At 44.1% G+C, this 19,692-nt stretch overlaps 1 protein-coding gene across 2 annotated transcripts in view; it reads left to right on the top strand.

Annotated features, from left to right (window-relative positions):
• VWA8 (von Willebrand factor A domain containing 8) overlaps positions 1-19,692 on the top strand; it is a 401,096-nt gene that overhangs the window by 331,887 nt on the left and 49,517 nt on the right. For both annotated transcript variants that reach the window (XM_027557142.1, XM_027557141.1), the window contains exons 38-39: positions 7,633-7,741; positions 11,687-11,843. In XM_027557142.1, coding sequence (XP_027412943.1) covers positions 7,633-7,741; positions 11,687-11,843 — 266 coding nt within the window. The remainder of the gene's footprint in view (positions 1-7,632; positions 7,742-11,686; positions 11,844-19,692) is intronic.

The following is a 19,692-nucleotide window of genomic DNA, read 5'->3' as shown; positions in this document are numbered from 1 at the left end:
ACCTGCATACAAATTTCTCAAGAGGCAGATCAGGTGGTCTGGTATTCCCATCTCTTTCAGAATTTTCCACAGTTAATTGTGATCCACACAGTCAAAGGCTTTGGCATAGTCAGTAAAGCAGAAATAGATGCTTTTCTGGAACTCTCTTGCTTTTTCCATGATCCAGTGGATGTTGGCAATTTGATCTCTGGTTCCTCTGCCTTTCTAAAACCAGCTTGAACATCAGGAAGTTCACAGTTCACATATTGCTGAAGCCTGGCTTGGAGAATTTTGAGCATTACTTTACTAGCATGTGAGATGAGTGCAATTGTGTGGTAGTTTGAGCATTCTTTGACATTGCCTTTCTTTGGGATGGGAATGAAAACTGACCTTTTCCAGTCCTGTGGCCACTGCTGAGTTTTCCAAATTTGCTGACATATTGAGTGCAGCACTTTCACAGCATCATCTTTCAGGATTTGGAATAGCTCAACTGGAATTCCATCACCTCCACTAGCTTTGTTCATAGTGATGCTTTCTAAGGCCCACTTGACTTCACATTCCAGGATGTCTAGGTGAGTGATCACACCATCGTGATTATCTGGGTCATGAAGATCTTTTTTGTACAGTTCTTCTGTGTATTCTTGCCGTCTCTTCTTAATATCTTCTGCTTCTGTTAGGTCCATACCATTTCTGTCCTTTATCGAGCCCATCTTTGCATGAAATGTTCCTTTGGTATCTCTGATTTTCTTGAAGAGATCCCTAGTCTTTCCCATTCTGTTGTTTTCCTCTATTTCTTTGCATTGATCGCTGAAGAAGGCTTTCTTATCTCTTCTTGCTATTCTTTGGAACTCTGCATTCAGATGTTTATATCTTTCCTTTTCTCCTTTGCTTTTTGCTTCTCTTCTTTTCACAGCTATTTGTAAGGCCTCCCCCAGACAGCCATTTTGCTTTTTTGCATTTCTTTTGCATGGGGATGGTCTTGATCCCTGTCTCCTGTACAATGTCACGAACCTCATTCCATAGTTCATCAGGCACTCTATCTATCAGATCTAGGCCCTTAAATCTATTTCTCACTTCCACTGTATAATCATAATGGATTTGATTTAGGTCATACCTGAATGGTCTAGTGGTTTTCCCTACTTTCTTCAATTTAAGTCTGAATTTGGCAATAAGGAGTTCATGGTCTGAGCCACAGTCAGCTCCTGGTCTTATTTTTACTGACTGTATAGAGCTTCTCCATCTTTGGCTGCAAAGAATATAATCAGTCTGATTTCGGTGTTGACCATCTGGTGATGTCCATGTATAGAGTCTTCTCCTGTGTTGTTGGAAGAGGGTGTTTGTTATGACCAGTGCATTTTCTTGGCAAAACTCTATTAGTCTTTGCCCTGCTTCAGTCCATGTTCCAAGGCCAAATTTGCCTGTTACTCCAGGTGTTTCTTGACTTCCTACTTTTGCATTCCAGTCCCCTATAATGAAAAGGACATCTTTTTTGGGTGTTAGTTCTAAAAGATCTTGTAGGTCTTCATAGAACCGTTCAACTTCAGCTTCTTCAGCATCAAATCATAGGCAACTGTAATAAGTAGAATTTCTGATATTATCATGGCAGTTTTCAACATCAGAAAATTTAAAGCATGTCTTCTGGAAGTAGGACATCCTGCAAAGATTGAGACCTTGGCTCCTGCCCCACTGCCTCTCATTTGTCTTTTAATTAATGAATCAAAAGTTAGTTTGCATGCATTGGGCTCCAAGTAGCAGAAAACCCAACTTACAGTAGCTTAAACTATAAGGACAGGGCTTCCCTGGTGGCTCAGTGGTAAAGAATCCACCTGCTAATGCTGGAGATGTGGGTGCAGTCTCTACCTCGGGAAGTTCCCACGTGCTGCAAAACAACTAAGCCTGCGTGCCACAGCTGTCGAGCCTGTACTCTAGAGTCCGGAAACCACAGCTCTGGAGCCCATGCACTGCAACTCCTGAAGCCCGGGCGCCCTAGAGCCCGTGCTCTGCAACAAGAGAAGCCGCTGCAACTAGAGAGGAGCCCCCACAGCAACAAAGACCCAGCATAGCCAAAAATAAATAAATAAATAAAAAGTTCTTTATATTAAAAAAAAAAAAAAAATATGTCTAATAACATTATTTGCTGATGTAGAAGCTGGAAGTAAGTGACTCCGCGGCTGATTGAGCAGCTCAGCGGTGTCATCAGGGACACCACCTGCCCCGTCCTCCCCTCTGCCACCTCCTCCTCGTTGCCCCGTGGTCACCAGGTGGACTCCCCAGCTCGAAGCACCACGTCATCACTCCGTGTGCAAGCCAGCGAGCGTGTGTATGCTGCAAGGTAGGGGCAGCCAGTCCCTGCAGGGCCGCGAGCGAGCTCTGTACCCAAGAGGAAAATCTTTCCCAGAAACCTCCCAACAGAATTTGTCTTACATCGTGGCTCCCAGACTTTCTTCCCCGGATACATCGCTGGCAGAGGGCGATGGGAAAGCTGGGCCTCGTCCCAGCTAACGGTGATTCATCTGACTTCTGTGTAGAGAGGAGAAAGAGGCATGGATGTTGGAGAGGCAGCTGCAAACGCCTGCCGAGCCACACCTCGTCTCCAGCTGGAAAATGAGAATCGGCTGTGTTGTCCAGTCATTCCTCCAAGAACGCACTTTCCTTCCAGGAGTGTGTTCTGGCTATTTATATCGTTTTACTGACATTTTTAAAAAAATCATGAGTGTGAAGAGGAGCCTAAAGTATAGGGCCTTGCCTAGGATTACAGGGCTTTCGTGAGTCATGTCCCTCCACTACTTTGGGTTTGGGTTGCTTCACTCTGGAACATTTTTTATGAGTTATAATTTACAAGGTCTATGCTTTGTTTTGTTTTTCCATCTTGATTCATATGAAAGAGGACAACTTCGGATTATAACATGCTTATCTAAAAGGATGTAGGATGCATCAGCTGTGACCAACACAGCAAAGAGCTCATCATGGGCATCAATTTGCATCAACACTTGTAAGAGTCTATGATATTTTGTGTTTGGGGCAAAATTTTGATCCATGTGAGTGAACACATGAGTGCATGCTAAATCACTTCAGTTGTGTCCGACTCTTGCAAACCTATGAACTGTAGCCCACTAGGCTCCTCTGTCCATGGGATTCTCCAGGCAAGAATACTGGAGTGGGTTGCCATGCCCTCTTCCAGGGAATCTTCCTGACCCAGGAGACCCTGTCTCCTGCATTGGTAGGTAGGTTCTTTACATTAGCGCCTCCTGCAAAGCCGTAAGTGAACACTTACTGCTGCTAAGTCACTTCACTTAAGTAGGGTGTATATCAGTAACTGGATTGACTTGTTTGAACTCTTTCTAGATGAAAAGTGAAAGTGTCAGCCACTCAGTTCTGCCTTACCCTTTGCAACCCCATGGACTGTAGCCCACCAGTCTCCTCTGTCTATGGATTTCTCCAGGCAGAAATACTGGAGTGGCTTGCCATTCCCTTCTCCAGGGGATCTTCGCAACTCAGGGAGCAAGCCCAGGTCTCCTGCATTGCGGGCGGATTCTTTACCATCTGAGCCACCAGGGAAGCCCTTCTAGATGAGACCAGTCCTCAAAGGAAATGCATTCCAAGTCTTTCTCAACACATACTTGAAATAGTTCAGCAGTTTATCAACTTTCTGAATGACCAGAAACTCTGAGCATCTTTCTGTCCCCAAGAAGCAAGCTTCCTCGAATGATATGCGTTCCTCGGTGTCTGTTGCAGTTTCTGTCTGGGCTGGACTGTCCTAGACTTCCTGCCTCGTACCTTTTATGAATCATTGTCAATTCACGTAAGGGATGCCCTAAAATGGCTTTGGAAACTGCTTATCAGATGCGCTCCTCCCAGAGGAGCTAGAGAAATAGACTAGAGAAATTGACTCCTGTGACGGCAATGGCATTCATAGCATGACTCAGAATTAGATAAACTCCCCAAATGCTTGCTTTTAAGTAAGTATCCTGGGTAATTCATGGTATGTGTTTTTCTGGAATCCACTGTGTTTGGGCTGATGAGTGTTTTTGTCAAGAATTTGTCAATTTTGAAACATCTCCAGACTCCCATTTGGGGTTGGTAGGGAGCAGCCTTGTTGGCACCGTGAGCCGTGCCAGTTCCCAGCAGGACACACAGGTGACAAAGAACAGCAGTTCCTTTCTGCCCAGACAGTTCACACGAATTTTCCTCCTCCCTGATGGCCCACTGTAGGTGTCTTCAGTGTGATTTCGCAGGTAGCTGAGGGGGCTATTTGAGAGCCCTTTTCTTTTGCCTTGTGCCGTCATTTTTAATACTTGTTCTTGAAAGGCTATCCTCTTACAGCAGGATAACTGAACTGCAGTGAAATGTCTAAAGGAGATTGCTTTTTAATGAAAGTAAAGTTACTAAGGCACCTAGGACTCTGTTTTCTATACCTCTTCTGAAGTTCTTTTATTTATTTATTTTGTATTGAAAGAAAGTGAAACTGTTAGTCTCTCAGTAGCGTCTGACTCTTTGCGACCCCATGGACTGTAGCCCGCCAGGCTCCTCTGTCCATGGGATTCTCCAGGCAAGAATACTGGAGTGGGTTGCCATGCCCTCCTCCAGGGCATCTTGCTGACCCTGGGATCACACCTGGGTCTCCCGCATTGCAGGCAGGTTCTTCACTGTCTGAGACACCAAGGAAGCCCGTTTTGTACTGAAGTATACTTGGTTTACAATGTTGTGTTAATTTCTACTGTACAGAAAGTGCCTCAGTTACATATATATGTATGTATATACACATTCATTTCTCTACTCTTTTCCATTGTTCCCTGTGCTATACAGTAGGACTTTGTTGTTTATCTATTCTTTTATTTATTTTTAATAAATAATACACACACCCTAAGTGACGGCTGGTGTTAAGAACAGTTACTCCAGTAATGCTGTCATGGCCCAGACCATTTCTATAGCTTCCTCTTTTAGAATTGACCTGTAGAGGTGTCACAACTCTTATGAAGCAAACTAGTCTCATTGTTTTACAATTGTGCCTGATTTTGACTAAAACCCCTCTTTTACCAGATTTTGAATTGTTTAATCAGTTAGAACATGTCAATGTTAAGTGGAACGGGAGAAATTATTTAGTTCAACCCCTTTTAGTTTCTGATGAGAAGGTTTAGCCCCAGAGAAGTTAATTGACTTTCCTAAGAGTACAGAGTAAATTAGCAAATAATTCACACACATCAGAACTATTTGGTTCATACACATCAGTTCTAAATATCCTTTAGCTATTTATTAAAAATCAAATCTATTTTTAAAGGATACATAATTTCTACCATTAAAGATATTAAAATAGAATCTGCCATGGACTCTGCAGATCCTTCCTAAAGCACTCCAGAAGTGTTTTGAACACCATTATTATAATAAATGTATCTTTATGAATTAAAAAGCTTATCATCTTATTATAATAAATATATTTCCATATGTAAGTTCCATTATTTTTTTTAAAAAATCCATTAGACTGTAGTCATAACTTTTATGTAGATTTCTTAAATTGACACAGAATAAAACTCTATCTCAGTTTTGGAATGTTTCTTATTTTTCTCATTTCTCATGGAAAACATCTATAAGATACTTCTAAGATAACCAAACATTATCTCCTGGCTGAGGCAAGCTTGTCCTTATTCTGTGCTGTCCAGTGAGATAGTCATGGACTACAAATGGTAATTTCAAACTTAAATTTTAGTTAATTAAATAAAATTAAAAAATCAAGTATTCAGTAGGTACATTGCGTAATAAGTTACCATATTAGATGCCTCAAGTATACATACTTCTATCAGCACAGAAAATTTTATTAGTTAGTGCTGGTCTAGAGTTGTTGTAGTCAGTATACATATTTTAATTTACTACGAATCTCTTACACTGTCTCTAAAAAAGTTAGAAAGTGGTGGCAAGTTTTGGGGAAAGTACTTTAAATGTTTATTTGTTCTGTAAATGTTGCTAGCTATTCTGCACAGTTTAATTTTTTAAAAGAAGAATTTATTTTCACCCATTTTTTTGGAGCATGATGGTTTGTGTGGAATTCATGTCAACTGTCACGTCCTGGCTGCTAAATTTTAAAATATGCTGAAGTTATGGCAAAAGCTCTGTCAGTGCTGCCAAAGCTAAAGGCAGAAGTGTGTTACTCACTCGTGTCCCTCTCTTTCACAACCCTCTGGACTGTAGCCTCCAGGCTCCTCTGTCCATGGGATTCTTCAGGCAAGAATACTGGAGTGGGTTGCCATGCCCTCCTCCAGGGGATCTTCCAGACCCAGGGATCAAACCCACATCTCCTGCATTGCAGGCGGATTCTTTACCATTTGAACCACCAGGGCTTCCCTGGTAAGGGCAGAAAGGTCCAGTTAATTGAAATTTTGTTACAATGTCATAACATTTGAAATCAACTAGTCTGGATATAACACAATGGAAATTATGTTGAATTCATTCTTGATAGCCATTTTATTTGCAAAGGCCTTAAATTACCTACCTACCTTTGTTTATCCTAACATCCAGAATGAAAAGTCCACTCACTAAGAAGGCACGGGTCAGCTCTCAAGACTGACCTGGCGTCATGCTCCAGGTCCATTTCCAAGCTCCCCTGGTCCACTGTGAGCAATTCGAGGGCAGTGACCAACCCTCCGTGGCTTTTGTAGGCCTCACGGTACTTCAGATGATACCTTGCCAATACATTTCCCATTAAGGCTTGTTTGAACAAACAAAACAGTTGATCTGGTCTGCCCGGAAAATCACTGTATTTGGGAGCAGGCTCATAGGGTACATGGATGTGACTGCTTCAAATGCTTTTTATTGTGGAGTAATATCTACTGAGCTGACTGCTGGGATGGAACTCCTGTGTGGTTATCAGTACTTTTGGTGAATCTGTGCTGAATTAAATCAGGGACCAATGAATGAGCCACAGGCTCTCAAAGAGAAAGGCTAAAGTGCCGCTTGTTCTGTTTTATCTGCAGAAACAGTAAGTCCAGTTTTAAAATAGAGATGAACTAGGAGAGCTATAAATACCATAATAAAATGAGAGCGGGCCCAGAAAATAAGCAGTTTTTAGTCTCTGTGCACACAACATATATCAGTGAAGCACACAAAGGTATATTTTCTGGGTTTCTTTTATCATATATTTCGTATAAAATAGCCTTTTTCTGAGGAATGGGATTTCTTTGAAAATTAAATAGGTGAATGTTTATCTGCCATGACTCAGCTGGACCAGGTGGACTATAGTCCACTAGGCTCCTCTGTCCATGGAATTCTCCAGACAAGAATAGTCTTGTAGTGAATTGCCATTCCCTTCTCCAGGAGATCATCCCAACTCAGGGATTGAACCCTTGTCTCTTGTATCTCTTGCATTGACTGGTGGGTTCTTTACCACCAGCGCCACCTGGGAAGCCCCATGATCCAGTCTAACTCCTTTTTTTTGTAAAGAATATTTTTTATAATTATATTTGTTTCCTTCCCAGCTCAATGGATGTAAAATCTGGTGAAATTTTGCCAGACACGAACAGCATCTATCATGAGCATCTATCAACAGCATCTATCAGGTTATGAGCTACCATAAGGACTTAGGGAGAAACGGTCCTTCTTTCTGTCCTGCAGGTCCTGGCCTTGGTCACGAAGAGTGATAATGTCTAATTTCTTCATTTTTAGATAACAATCGAAAGAGAGAGCGGTGAAGACGTGAGTTCCCCCAAACACGGGAAGGAGGACCCAGACAACATGCCACATGTGGGTGGTAACACTTGGGCTGGCGGCACAGGTTGGTAGTATGGGCACTTTCCTGGGTCAGGCTTCCAGAGACTTCGTGAGCCCATGTGGACAGCCCACCAGCCCCAAGAAGGCTCAGGAATCAGTTTGCCTTCTCCTCCAACCCCATTAGTCAGCTGGAGTGTGCTTCTGCCCTCTGACGCAGCGTGATTTTAAGACACGGAAAAGCCCTGGCATTTGGAGCCCTGCAGACTCAGCAGACAGTCAGAGGTAGCAACCCCCTAACCTCAGGCTGTTCTGGTCCTCATTCATCAAAGGGGCCTACTATGAACTGCCTCTCAAGATTGTGATGAGGATTCAGTAAGATTATGACTGCAAAGCGCTGCGCTCAAGACCTGGCATGAAAAATGCATTCATTAAAAGTGTTAATCCCCTCTTTTAAATTTCCTGTCCTTGGGACCATGCCAGAAATCGACAGTAAATTCTTTCTGGACCAGCTGACTTTGAAAAGACATGGTCCTTGTCTTCCATATCTCAGAAGAGAGTACGTCGAGGCTGCAGGGTTCTGTGATAAGAGAGATGGCTGTGGTCTGAGTCGATGGCTGGGGTCCATCCCTTCCTCTTGGCTGCCTGTCAAGAGCATTGTTCCCAGCCAGGACCACGGCCTTCCTCCTTCCTCTGCGGCAGCTGGAGCGACACAGCTGTGGGGCTGCAGGAATAGGGCCAGACTGTGCACACCGTCTGATCTTATCGCGGCTGTGAGCTGTGCCAGCACGAGCTCCATGCTCCATCTTCACTGGGGACAGTCTGTGCTCCTTGGCCTTGACAGCCTCGGGAGGAAATGGGCTACCGTGCGGGGACAATGTGGTATCTAGCAGGCCCATGGGCCCCTCGCTGGCTCTGTTTATGCATCAGGCATCAGCTTGAAAGGAAGGATATTTTTAGAAATGGCCTTTGATCTGGAAGTTAGTGTCAAGCCAGCAGGATTTAATCCCTGTGGAATGCACTGTGGGATGCGCTGGCCAGATGCAGGCTTCCCAGCCATGGGCTACTTACTCTGGAGCGGAGGTGCTCGCTTGTTATTCAGCTCATGTCTACCAGCTCGTATATCTTATAGTCCGGGCTGATGACCCTGCTTTTACTTCCCAGCCAGGTTGTCAATCTGTCAAGGCTCTTTCACTACAAATTCTTTTTCTCTTTGTCCCTCTCTGCCTCAGAATTCTCTGCACTGAAGGTAATCATTTGATTACATGAATCATTTGATTCCTTTTTCATCATCAAAACCCCTCCACTGTCTTTCTCCCCCTTATCTTCACAGATTTAGGATATCCAGGGTTAGTTTCAATATTATACCTTGGGATCTAGACTCTCTGGCAAGCCTTTTCATTTTGGCACCAGTGGTAAAGAACCTGCCTGCCAGTGCAGGAGATGCAAGAGACATGGGTTCAATCTCTGGGTTGGGAAGATTCCCTGGAGAAGGGCATGCCAACCCCCTCCAGTATTCTTGCCTGAAAAATTCCATAGACAGAGAAGCCTGCCAGGCTATAGTCCATGGGGTCGCAAAGAGTTGGACACAGCTGAGCTCACACTCAGGAGTCATTAAAGCCTTCTTGGAAGTGCAGGTTGTGAAGAATTCCACCCTCACATCTTCTCCACCCCCATCTGACTTTGCCAAGGGACTGATTGTCATCACACCAGCCTCTAGACGGTTATAGGTCATCCCCTCCTTTCACCAGAAACAATCTCATCTCAGCACCTGGGAAGTTTTAAGTTCTCATTTATGACCTACCCATAACTAAGGAGCACCTCCGATAGAAAGGGAGTCAGGTCTCAGGACAGCATTTCCACCCCTGAATCTCATGACCATAGTCCTTTCCGCCTATTGACCATCCATAAGCGACAACCAGGAGTCACACACATCCAAGGTGGAATTTTCCACCAGCAATTTCTAAATAAAAAAGAAATAAGATGTGCTGGAATCAAAGGATAAAAATACTATAATTAATGGGCTGTTCTCATGGTATTTCCCAAAAGGAAATGACCTACCTGGACTTTGATAAGGGAAGCAGAGCATGCTGAGTTGTTGCTTTTAACTTATTACCAATTAAGCCTTCAAGGGAGAAAAGGAGAATGTAGCATAATTTATCCAAAGCCTAAGCACTTTCAAAATTTCCACTTTATGAAACTTAGAAATGAGCTCACTCTATGCAACTGGAAGTTGTCTACATAATGATAGTGAGAGAAGTCCCTTATAGAGCTCTCATTTTGTGCCTTGCTGAGTGCGACTGAGACACAGAGAGGTTGGGGAACTTCCCTCAAGGACACGTGACTAGTATGTTGGAACCAGGATTCAAACTCAGGCAGTCTGACTTACCTACACAATACTGTACTATATAATGCTAGTGTTCATATTAATACTATCAGTATACTATACTAATCAATACTTGACTATAATGTACAAGATTATGCTACCCCTACAATATTGGGATCTCTTCTAAGTTCCCAAGTTATGTGTAAAGGAACAAAAGAAACTAATTGCTAATATTTTAATCATTATAAAGCTGGGGTAATAAACTGGTAACCCAGGACCCAAATCTAGGCAATATATGTATTTTGGCGGTCCAAGTCGTGTTTTAAGATGATTTGAATTTGAATATATTTAGACAAGGCAAGTCCTCTCTAGTTAGCCAAGTTCTCACCACTTCTTATAATATTACCTACCTAGTCTTCTAGGCATTTAATTTATACCTACAACATACAGTTTTACATAATACACATTTACAAGCATGTAAAGGGTTAATTGCTCAGTCATGACCAACTCTTTGCGACCCCATGGACTGTAGCCCACCAGGCTCCTCTGTCCAAGGGATTCTCCAGGCAAGAATACTGGAGTGGATTGCCATTTCCTTCCCCAACAAGCATGTAAACTTGGGTTTATATTTTAAAACTGTCCTGAAACTGGCAGTATTTATCTGTTGCATGTTATTCTAAGCTAAAAGTCAAAGTATAACTGACTTCTCATCTTGGCTCAGCCACTGATATGAGTTCACATGTCTGTCACTTAACCTTTCTGCACTTTATTTTTACCACTTGCAAACCAGAAGCAATATCCATACCCTGACCATCTTTCTTTGATTTTAATGAAAAATCAGATTACTGTGAAGAAAGAGTGTTGTTCATTTAATTAACATATATATACGATGTATTTGGGGCTTACCCAGTGGCTCAGAGGTAGAGAATCTACCTGCAAGGCAGGAGCCACAAGTTCAGCCTGGGTTGGGAAGATCTGCTGGAGGAGAGGGCATGGTAACCCATTCCAGTATTCTTGCCTGGAGAATCCCCATGGACAGAGGAGCCTGTCACAGAGTTGGATATGACTGAAGCGACTGCACGTGCACACACATCAAGTATTTATGGTGTTTAAGCCATTCTTACAGGTACAGAGCTACAAAGATATATAATCCCATTCATCCTATAGATGGTAAAAAAAAGAAAAAATTTAAGGAATAACAAGCAGGGCATAAGAGTGTTGATCCCTGTGTGGCTGTCATCAAGTCAGGTGTCATAGATTTTGGACTGAGCCTTGACATATGGGTTGGAATTAGTTGGATGGAGAAGAAGAACATCCTAAACTAGGGGACACCTTGTGTTTCCAGGAGAAAGTCATTTGAATAATTATTAGTTTTCCCACTGGCTCAGCGATAAAGAATGTGCCTGCACTGCAGGAGCCGTGGGAGACATGGTTTTGTTCCCTGGGCAGGGAAGATCCCCTGGAGAAGGGCATGGCAACCCACTCCAATATTCTTGCCTGGGAAATCCCATGGACAGAGGAGGCTGGCAAACTACAATCCATAGTGTCTCAAAGAGTCGGACACGACTTAAGGGACTTAGCACAGCACACAGGTATAATTAATCTATTTCATGGGCTTGCCTTAAAGCCCCGCTCTTTTGTGGTCTAGATCAGACTAATCACCTGGACTTCATGGTTTCCTCCCAGGTGGAAGAGACACCGCAGGCCTGGGCGGCAAGGGAGGTCCTTACCGGCTGGATGCAGGCCACACGGTCTACCAGGTCTCTGAGGCCGAGAAAGACGCTGTTCCCGAGGAGGTGAAGAGAGCTGCGAGAGAGATGGGCCAGAGAGCGTTTCAACAGAGGTGGGTGGTCCCCAGCGCGTCCGGAGCGGGGAAACGTCACGGCAAACCCTGGGCAGACCCAGGGTTCTGTGATTCTCCACTTTATGCAGCCACTTAGACCACAAACTGCAACCCGTTGCCACCTCACCCCCCATTAGAGACAGCTGAGTGAACACAATCCCTGGCTCTTTCTGCTCAGGCCCTTTTAAATGTATTAATTGCATATAACGGTATAGAGGAAGGACTGAGCACATTCGAAGGTAAAACCAGGGACTTCCCTGGGCAGTCCAGTGCTTAAGGCTTCACCTTCCAATGCAGGGAGTGCTGGTTGATCCCTGGTTAGGGAGCTACGATCCCACATGCCTCAAGGCCAAAAAGCCAAAGCATAGAAAACAGAAGCAATATTGTCACTAATTCAGTGAAAACTTTAAAAAACAGTCCACATCAAAAGAATAAATAAATAAATCTTTTAACAAAGTAAAACCAAAGGTATTTCCCTGTGGAAAAAACTAAAGTCAGATCATTCCATCCACATCTATTCCCAGGCCACAAAGCAAATTGAGATAACATTCCGTCATGGTCCCTTCCTGCCCCTCAGGAATCTTGTAGATTTATGTGGAGACAGGACTAGCGTACACACACACACACACACACACACACACACACACACACTCCCACACACATACTTTCACACTCACCCTGGTTAAGTGCTGAAGTCACGTGATACAGAGGCTGTGCCCTCCAGCGATACAGAGAAGGGGAAAGTCACTGGGCTGATGAGAGGTGAGGCCTGAACACAGCCAGCATTTGGACCTTCCAGGAAGGGAAAGCTAAGTGAGCAAGCCAGGATGAGCAGAGTGACTGTGGCGGAGACAGCCAGCCATATCCAGAAAGAGGGTACCAGCTGGGGCCGGTGGGAAGTGGGGTTGACTGTCAGTGGGTGGAGGCCTTGAGATCCAGGCCCATGAGCCTGTAGCTTTCATTCTGGAACCATGTGGGGCCACTCTGATTGGAATCATCTAGAACATGAGAAGAAACCTCATGACCCTTTCCCTGGACATCCACCTGGGTTCTTCAGCTCAAAGTGACAAGTACCTAAGAACCAGGAAGATCTCCTTTGGGATTGAGGGTGAGAGTCATGGTCTGGGAGGCAGATTTACGCTGTTGGGCTCCACAGAAGGAGCTGGGCACAGTTCAGATAAACCATGCTCTCCAGCGTCCACGAGTTCCGAAATTCCTCCCATGCAGGACATCTGGTATTACATTATCTGCTGGGCTTAAACATCCTGCAAGTAAACAGTCCAGAACAATGGGGACAAAAACTCAGGTCCCTGCGGACACACCCTCAGGAAAGCCTGCGAGGCTTCGGGCCCTCGTGTACTCAGCAGGCAGGTTTGACAAGTGTCACCCCCAGCCCTTCTGCCGGCTTCCCTGGAGACCTCCAACAGTTGATTTCTCCTCGCCGTGCGTCAGTCTGTTCTTCTGGTGATAGGTGGCTCCCTTCCCCCTTCCTCTCACAGAGGTTGCAAGGACAAATGATGTTAGGAATGGAAACAATTTAAATTGCTCAAAAAAAAGGTGGGAGCAATCCAATAATGCAAGATCTTGTTAGAATTAAGACACAGTTTTAATTTTACATTTCATGTAAACAATAAATATTTATTTGGGAAAGGAACCGAATAATTAGATACACATCATCTTCTCCTTCCCAACCAATGAGTTCCTGTTGTTCCCACACTGAGAATCTCACCAGCCCTTTCTCAGTTTTTGTGTAAGTGGGCAAGTGAATAGAGCAATTCACACAGAAGGACTTGTAAGTCGTGGTGGTGCTTTGGTCGCTAAGTCGTGTCTGACTCTTGCAGTGCCATGAACTGTAGCCTGCCAGTCTCCTCTGTCCTTGGAATTCTCTAGGCAAGAATACTGGAGTGGGTTACCATTTACTTCTCCAATTGTAAGTCATGCTTGGGTGCAAGTGTAGAACCCCTTCTCTAATTCCCATGATAGACAGTGAGGAATCTGGTTCTGTTAAATACAGTTACCCCACAGGATAAAGAAATTAGGGAGCATCTGTGATAATAAGGCAACTAAATTTAGTGGATATAAGGGAGGAGAGAGAAAAAGTGGAGAAGGGAACTGAGAAAACCGTGAACGCATTACTCACTTCGTCGTGTCTGACTCTTTGCAACCCCTTGGACTGTAGCCCGCCAGTCTTCTCTGTCCATGGGATTCTCCAGGCAAGAATACTGGAGTGGGTTGCCATTCCCTTCTCCAGGGAATCTTCCCGACCCAGGGATCGAACCCAGGTCCCCCGCATCGCAGGCAGCTTCTTTACCATCTGAGACACCATACACCTCTACTAAATGCTGCAGAGAAGAATCCAAATCCAAGTGAAAGAGTACCAGAAGGTACTTCAAATACAGAGGAGCTGGACAAGGGGATGAGAAAGGAGAGGATGAAATAAAAGCATGTGGAGACCCTGAAAAAGACAGAAAACACAGAAAAATGTTGCTTTCTACTTTTGTGTAGTAATAGTCCCATTTGATGAGTATTCAGTTTAGTACTACTAAAGTCTGGCATCCAGTCCCATCACTTCATGGCAAATATGTGGGGGAAAAGTGGGAACAGTGACAGATTTTAATTTCTTGGGCTCCAAAATCACTGCAGATGGTGACTGCAGCCTTGAAATTAAAGGACACTTGTTCCTTGGAAGAAAAGCTATGACAAACCTAGATAGCACATTAAAAAGCAGAGGCATTACTTTGCTGACAAATGTCCATATTGTCAAAGCTGTGGTTTTTCCAGTAGTCATATATGGATGTGAGAGTTGGACCATAAAGAAGACTGAGCATCAAAGAACTGATGATTTCCAATTGTGGTGTTGAAGACTCTTGAGAGTCCCTTGGACAGCAAGGAGATCCAACCAGTCCATCCTAAAGGAAATCAGTCCTGAATAATCACTGGAAGGACTGATGCTGAAGCTGAAGCTCCAATGCTTTGGCCACCTGATGCAAAGAACTAACTCATTGGAAAAGACCCTGATGCTGGGAAAGATTGAAGGCAGGAGAAGAAGCGGGCAGCAGAGGATGAGATGTTTAGATATCATCACCCCGACTCAATGGACATGCATCTGAGCAAACTCCAGGAGATAGTGAAGTACAGAGGAGCCTGGCAAGATGTAGTCCATGAGGTTACAAAGAGTCAGACATAACTTAACTACTGAACAGCAACAGCAAAGTTTTTCTTAAACTTTTTATTATGAAACTTTTCAAACATAAACAAAAATAGAAACATGTAGTGAATCTGTGGACCTATTCTCTCAACTTCAAGAAGAAAATCTGACTCCCTTCCTAGTTCCCAACCCTGAGTTTTTTGTTTTTAGCTAATTCAAGATTTTCTATCTTTTTTATCATAAATAGTTCAGAGTTTATCTCTGAATACTTTATTTAAAAAAATAAAAATACACAATACTATTCAGTTCAGTCACTCAGTCTTGCCTGACTCTTTGCAGCCCCATGGACTGTAGCACGCCAGGCTTCCCTGGCCATCATCAACTCCCAGAGTTTGCTCAAACTCATGTCCATCAAGTCGGCAATGCCATCCAACCGTCTCATCCTCTGTTGTCCCCTTCTCCTCCTGCCTTCAACCTTTCCCAGCATCAGGGTTTTTCAAATGAGTCAGTTCTTCCCATCAGGTGGCCAAAGTATGGGAGCTTCAGCTTCAGCATCAGTCCTTCCAATGAATATTCAGGACTGATTTCCTTTAGGATGGACTGGTTAGATCTCCTTGCAGTCCAAGGGACTCTCAAGAGTCTTCTCCAGTACCACAGTTCAAAAGCATCAATTCTTCAGCGCTTAGCTTGACTACTGAAAAAACCATAGCTTTAACTAGATGGACCTTTGTCGGTAAAAGAATCATTCTTCACTATCATCCAATAGTTAGTTTCAAAGCTATTTTGTAAGTCTAGGTAAATGCAGAATGAAGTCAAAGCCCTGTACGTATGCTTTTATAGCAGCTGATACCTTCTTTCCATGGAAATGGCAACCCACTCCAGTGTTCTTGCCTGGAGAATCCCAGGGACAGGGGAGCCTGGTGGGCCGCCGTCTATGGGGTCGCACAGAGTCGGACACGACTGAAGCGACGTAGCAGCAGCAGCAACCTTCTCTCCATAGTTCTTATCACTATTTCCCATTGTGTTACTGGTATGAATAGTTGATTTCTTCTCCACTGACTTCAAGTTCCTTGAGGGCAGGGTGTTTTTGCCCTCTACCACTTAGCAACAAAAGAATAGCAAAACATCCCCAGTAGCTACACAAAGAACCTAGTGCATAGCAAGCACATACATGTTTGTGAATGGATAATACACACATGAGAACAAGTAATGCTATCACCCTTTCGTGCTTAATTCAAATACTGGCTGAAACCAAACTGACGGCCAGCCCGACCCATCAGCCTAGGGGTCCAGCATATTGCCCTGAAGAGCCTAATTCTACTGGTGGGTTTTGACATCATCAGCAGAGCATTTAGTTAGCATTCATTTGTATCTGGATTTTGGCTAGATACTGGCTCTTACTTGTCATGAACTGATTAACTCAGGAAGAATAACAGAAGTAGACAAGCATAAGACACGTACAAAGCAGGACAGACATTAAACCAACAAAACAGGAATGAAATAGGTGGTGAGGTGCTTTTATATGCTTGGAAAAGCCTCTCAGGTGGGCGCCAATTGTGGAAATTGTACCCACGACCATGTGCAAGACTAATCAGCCCTACCCAGTAGATCTTAGCTTATGTTTGTTTTCCTCATAAACGATCCAAAATTACAGTATTTAAATGTGACCTATATGAAAAAGTAAAATGAGACCTAAAATTCCCAGACTCTTACGTAACAATAAATATACCCTTTAAGAATACGCTGTGCCAGCAAAGCGCAGTCTGCGTAGATTACTAGGATGTGAAGCAGCTGTGCCCTGCAGTTTTGATCAGGGTTAAAGCAGCAGAGAGACACGTTTTCAGCCAGCTCTGTGGGCCGGAGAGTATTAGCGCTGGGGGTCTTGTCTGATGCAGAGGCCAGCGTGTCCTGTTTTCTTTCCCCACTCCCTGCTTCGGCCTTCATCTTTGAGAATGTTATCAGCTTTGAACACCTTGTAGGTGATGTTCGTGAAAGCTAACACAGCTTGGAATATGATTTCCAGACTTCTTCCTAATTAGAACAGCATGTGGTGTGTTTTGGGAGCAACACACTCATGCCAGAGGCATCGTTGTAACTAGAGTTAGTTCAGATGTCTCTACAAAAAACCAGTCTGCCTGGGGCGACTTACCAACTGCCTGGTTCCTTCCTTGATGTGTGTGTGTGTGTGTGTGTGTGTGTGTGTCCTGCTAAGGACAAGCTTTATGCCGACTTTTTTCCCCTAACCTCTCTTATTTGAGTGAGAGTGTACTGGCCTCCCAGGTAGGAAGGATGTTGGTAAAATATCTTGCAGTGGTCATCATGCCCAGCATCTGTCAGGCTTGACACTTGAGACGTATCTTCATCGATGAAAACTTAAGAGAGGTTTAAGAGATTGCCAAAACTACACATAAGAGGTCAAATCCTGCACACATATTCCTTTCTGTCCTTCAGAACAGAGAGGAAATTCGATTTATAGGGCACCTTCGCGTGTCACCTCAGGAAATAACCATTCAGATGTTATTTACCTTTCGGGTATTTACTGTTTGATAACCAGTGTTTTCAAAGTCCTACTTGGCAGCATTTCTTGCATGCCACTGGGTACCAGGGCTTGTGCTGGCACTGAGATGCTGAGAAAAAATAAGGCACATTCCTTTCCCCAGAAGATTACAAGAGAAAATATCAGAGCACCTCACATGTAGTAAAGTTCATTAAATTTCATTAAATATTTGGCTCAAGTACACACACCCATATGTATACATGCATTTTTGTATATTGGATCTCAATGTAAAGATCATTTTCTGCTGTGGAAAATATGTTTGAAAAACACTCTGATAGAGCAAAATAGACATGTATTAAAAGCAATAAATAATAATGGAGAAGGAAATGGCAACCCACTCCAGTATTCTTGCCTGGAGAGTCCTGGGGACGGGGGAGCCTGGTGGGCTGCCGTCTATTGGGTCGCACAGAGTCAGACACGATTGAAGCGACTCAGCAGCAAAAGCAATAAAATGTACAGGTTCCATAGCAGATATCTATGGAAGATACGTGAAAGAGACTGATCATGGGGGGACCAAGCAAGACTTCCTAGGACGTGATCTGGACACTTGAGGTGGCGTTAGCTAACCAGCCAGGTGGTAGGGCAGGAACTGCCCGTCTGCCCTCATGGTGGTCTGAGCCCAACATGGTGTGATTCTAATAAGACTCCAGCACTCTGCCCTCTGATGAATGGAGTCTTCCCAGAGCACGGCCTGATGGGAGGAATAGAGACCATTCATCCTCAGTGAGAGCGTTAGGGGGTTCATCTCCAGCCAAGGGAAATAAGAATACACTCCAGATAAGAGTTTCAGCTCAACATCAAGGATCCATACCTCCAACATTGCATGCGTGCACACACTTGTACACACATACATACACACATACAGTAGCAATAGCTTAGAAAACCGTGTTGTGGTCAGGCTTTTGATATACATTCATCTTTCTCTATTCTAGTATTAGTACCCTTTTCATTTATAGAAATTTGTAGAAATTTCTATAAATTACATTTCTATAAATTTATTTATAAATTACATTTATAGAAATTTGTGTCATCGAATTAGCCTATTATGAATACAACACTGCAAAACCTTCTACTTCTGACTAGTTTAAGATACTGTAGGGCTTTTCTGATGGCTCAGCTGGTATAGAATCCACCTGTAATACAGGGGACACAGGAGATGAGGGTTCAGTCCCTGGGTCGGGAAGATCCCCTGGAGGAGGCATGGCAGCCCACTCGAGTATTCTTGCCTGGAGAATCCCATGGACAGAAGAGCTTGGGGGCTGCAATCTACGGGTCGCAAAGAGTCGGACACAACTGAGCACGCAGCATTAGCACGTTTTAAACAGTGGAGTCTTATTTGTATTTCAGTGATTTCTCTCAGTTTGTTTTGAGATCTGTTATGCTAGGCATCCTGCTGACCACCATGCAGCTAAAGATGAGAAAAAATAAAGGAGACAGCTGGGGAGACGGGAAGCAGACTCTAGCGCAGGTAGCAACCACTGTATAGCGACAAGCACGAAGTGATACTAGAGCCCAGACCGCAGCCCAGAGATCAGAGCAGGCTTCCTGGAAGAGGCGACCACTGATTTGAAGAGTTCTGGGAGTCAGCAGGTAAAGAAGGGTGGGAGAGAAACCAGGTAGAGCCTCAGAGGCAAGGGCGCTGGGTGTGTTTAGGAAACTGCAAGTGCAGAGGCAGGGCTGCAGCCGAAGCAAATAATGAAAAAATAATAAAAAGGAGCACCAGAATTTCAGCACCACAATAGTATTAGAACACAATTATTAAAAGGACACAATCAGCGATTTCAGAAAACTCCTGTTTTACGAAGCAACCTTTTTATTGACAGTCTCTGGGCAGGAGCTGTTACCTTGGCCAACCAAATCTATGTCCTCGGTCTTAAAAAGCATCCATGGGATCTCTCTAGGACCCCGCCGCAGGAACTTACCACCTGCCATGGGATCTCTCTAGGACCCCGCCGCAGGAACTTACCACTGCCAACATCACAGGCACACGTCTGGGGTGCAGTAGTGGTGTGCTACACAGCCCACGCACACCGGCTCTTTCTAATTCAGGGGCCCTCTCTGTTGATAGCTCAAAATCAGTTACCACAAACGTCAACAAACACTACAAATCAGGGCTGCTTTTCCCCTTCAGGGCAACTTGTTTA

This window comes from Bos indicus x Bos taurus, chromosome 12, assembly GCF_003369695.1.
Source record: "Bos indicus x Bos taurus breed Angus x Brahman F1 hybrid chromosome 12, Bos_hybrid_MaternalHap_v2.0, whole genome shotgun sequence".
In the NCBI taxonomy this organism is placed as follows: Eukaryota; Metazoa; Chordata; class Mammalia; order Artiodactyla; family Bovidae; genus Bos; species Bos indicus x Bos taurus.
This window is presented reverse-complemented; position numbering and strand designations above follow the sequence as displayed.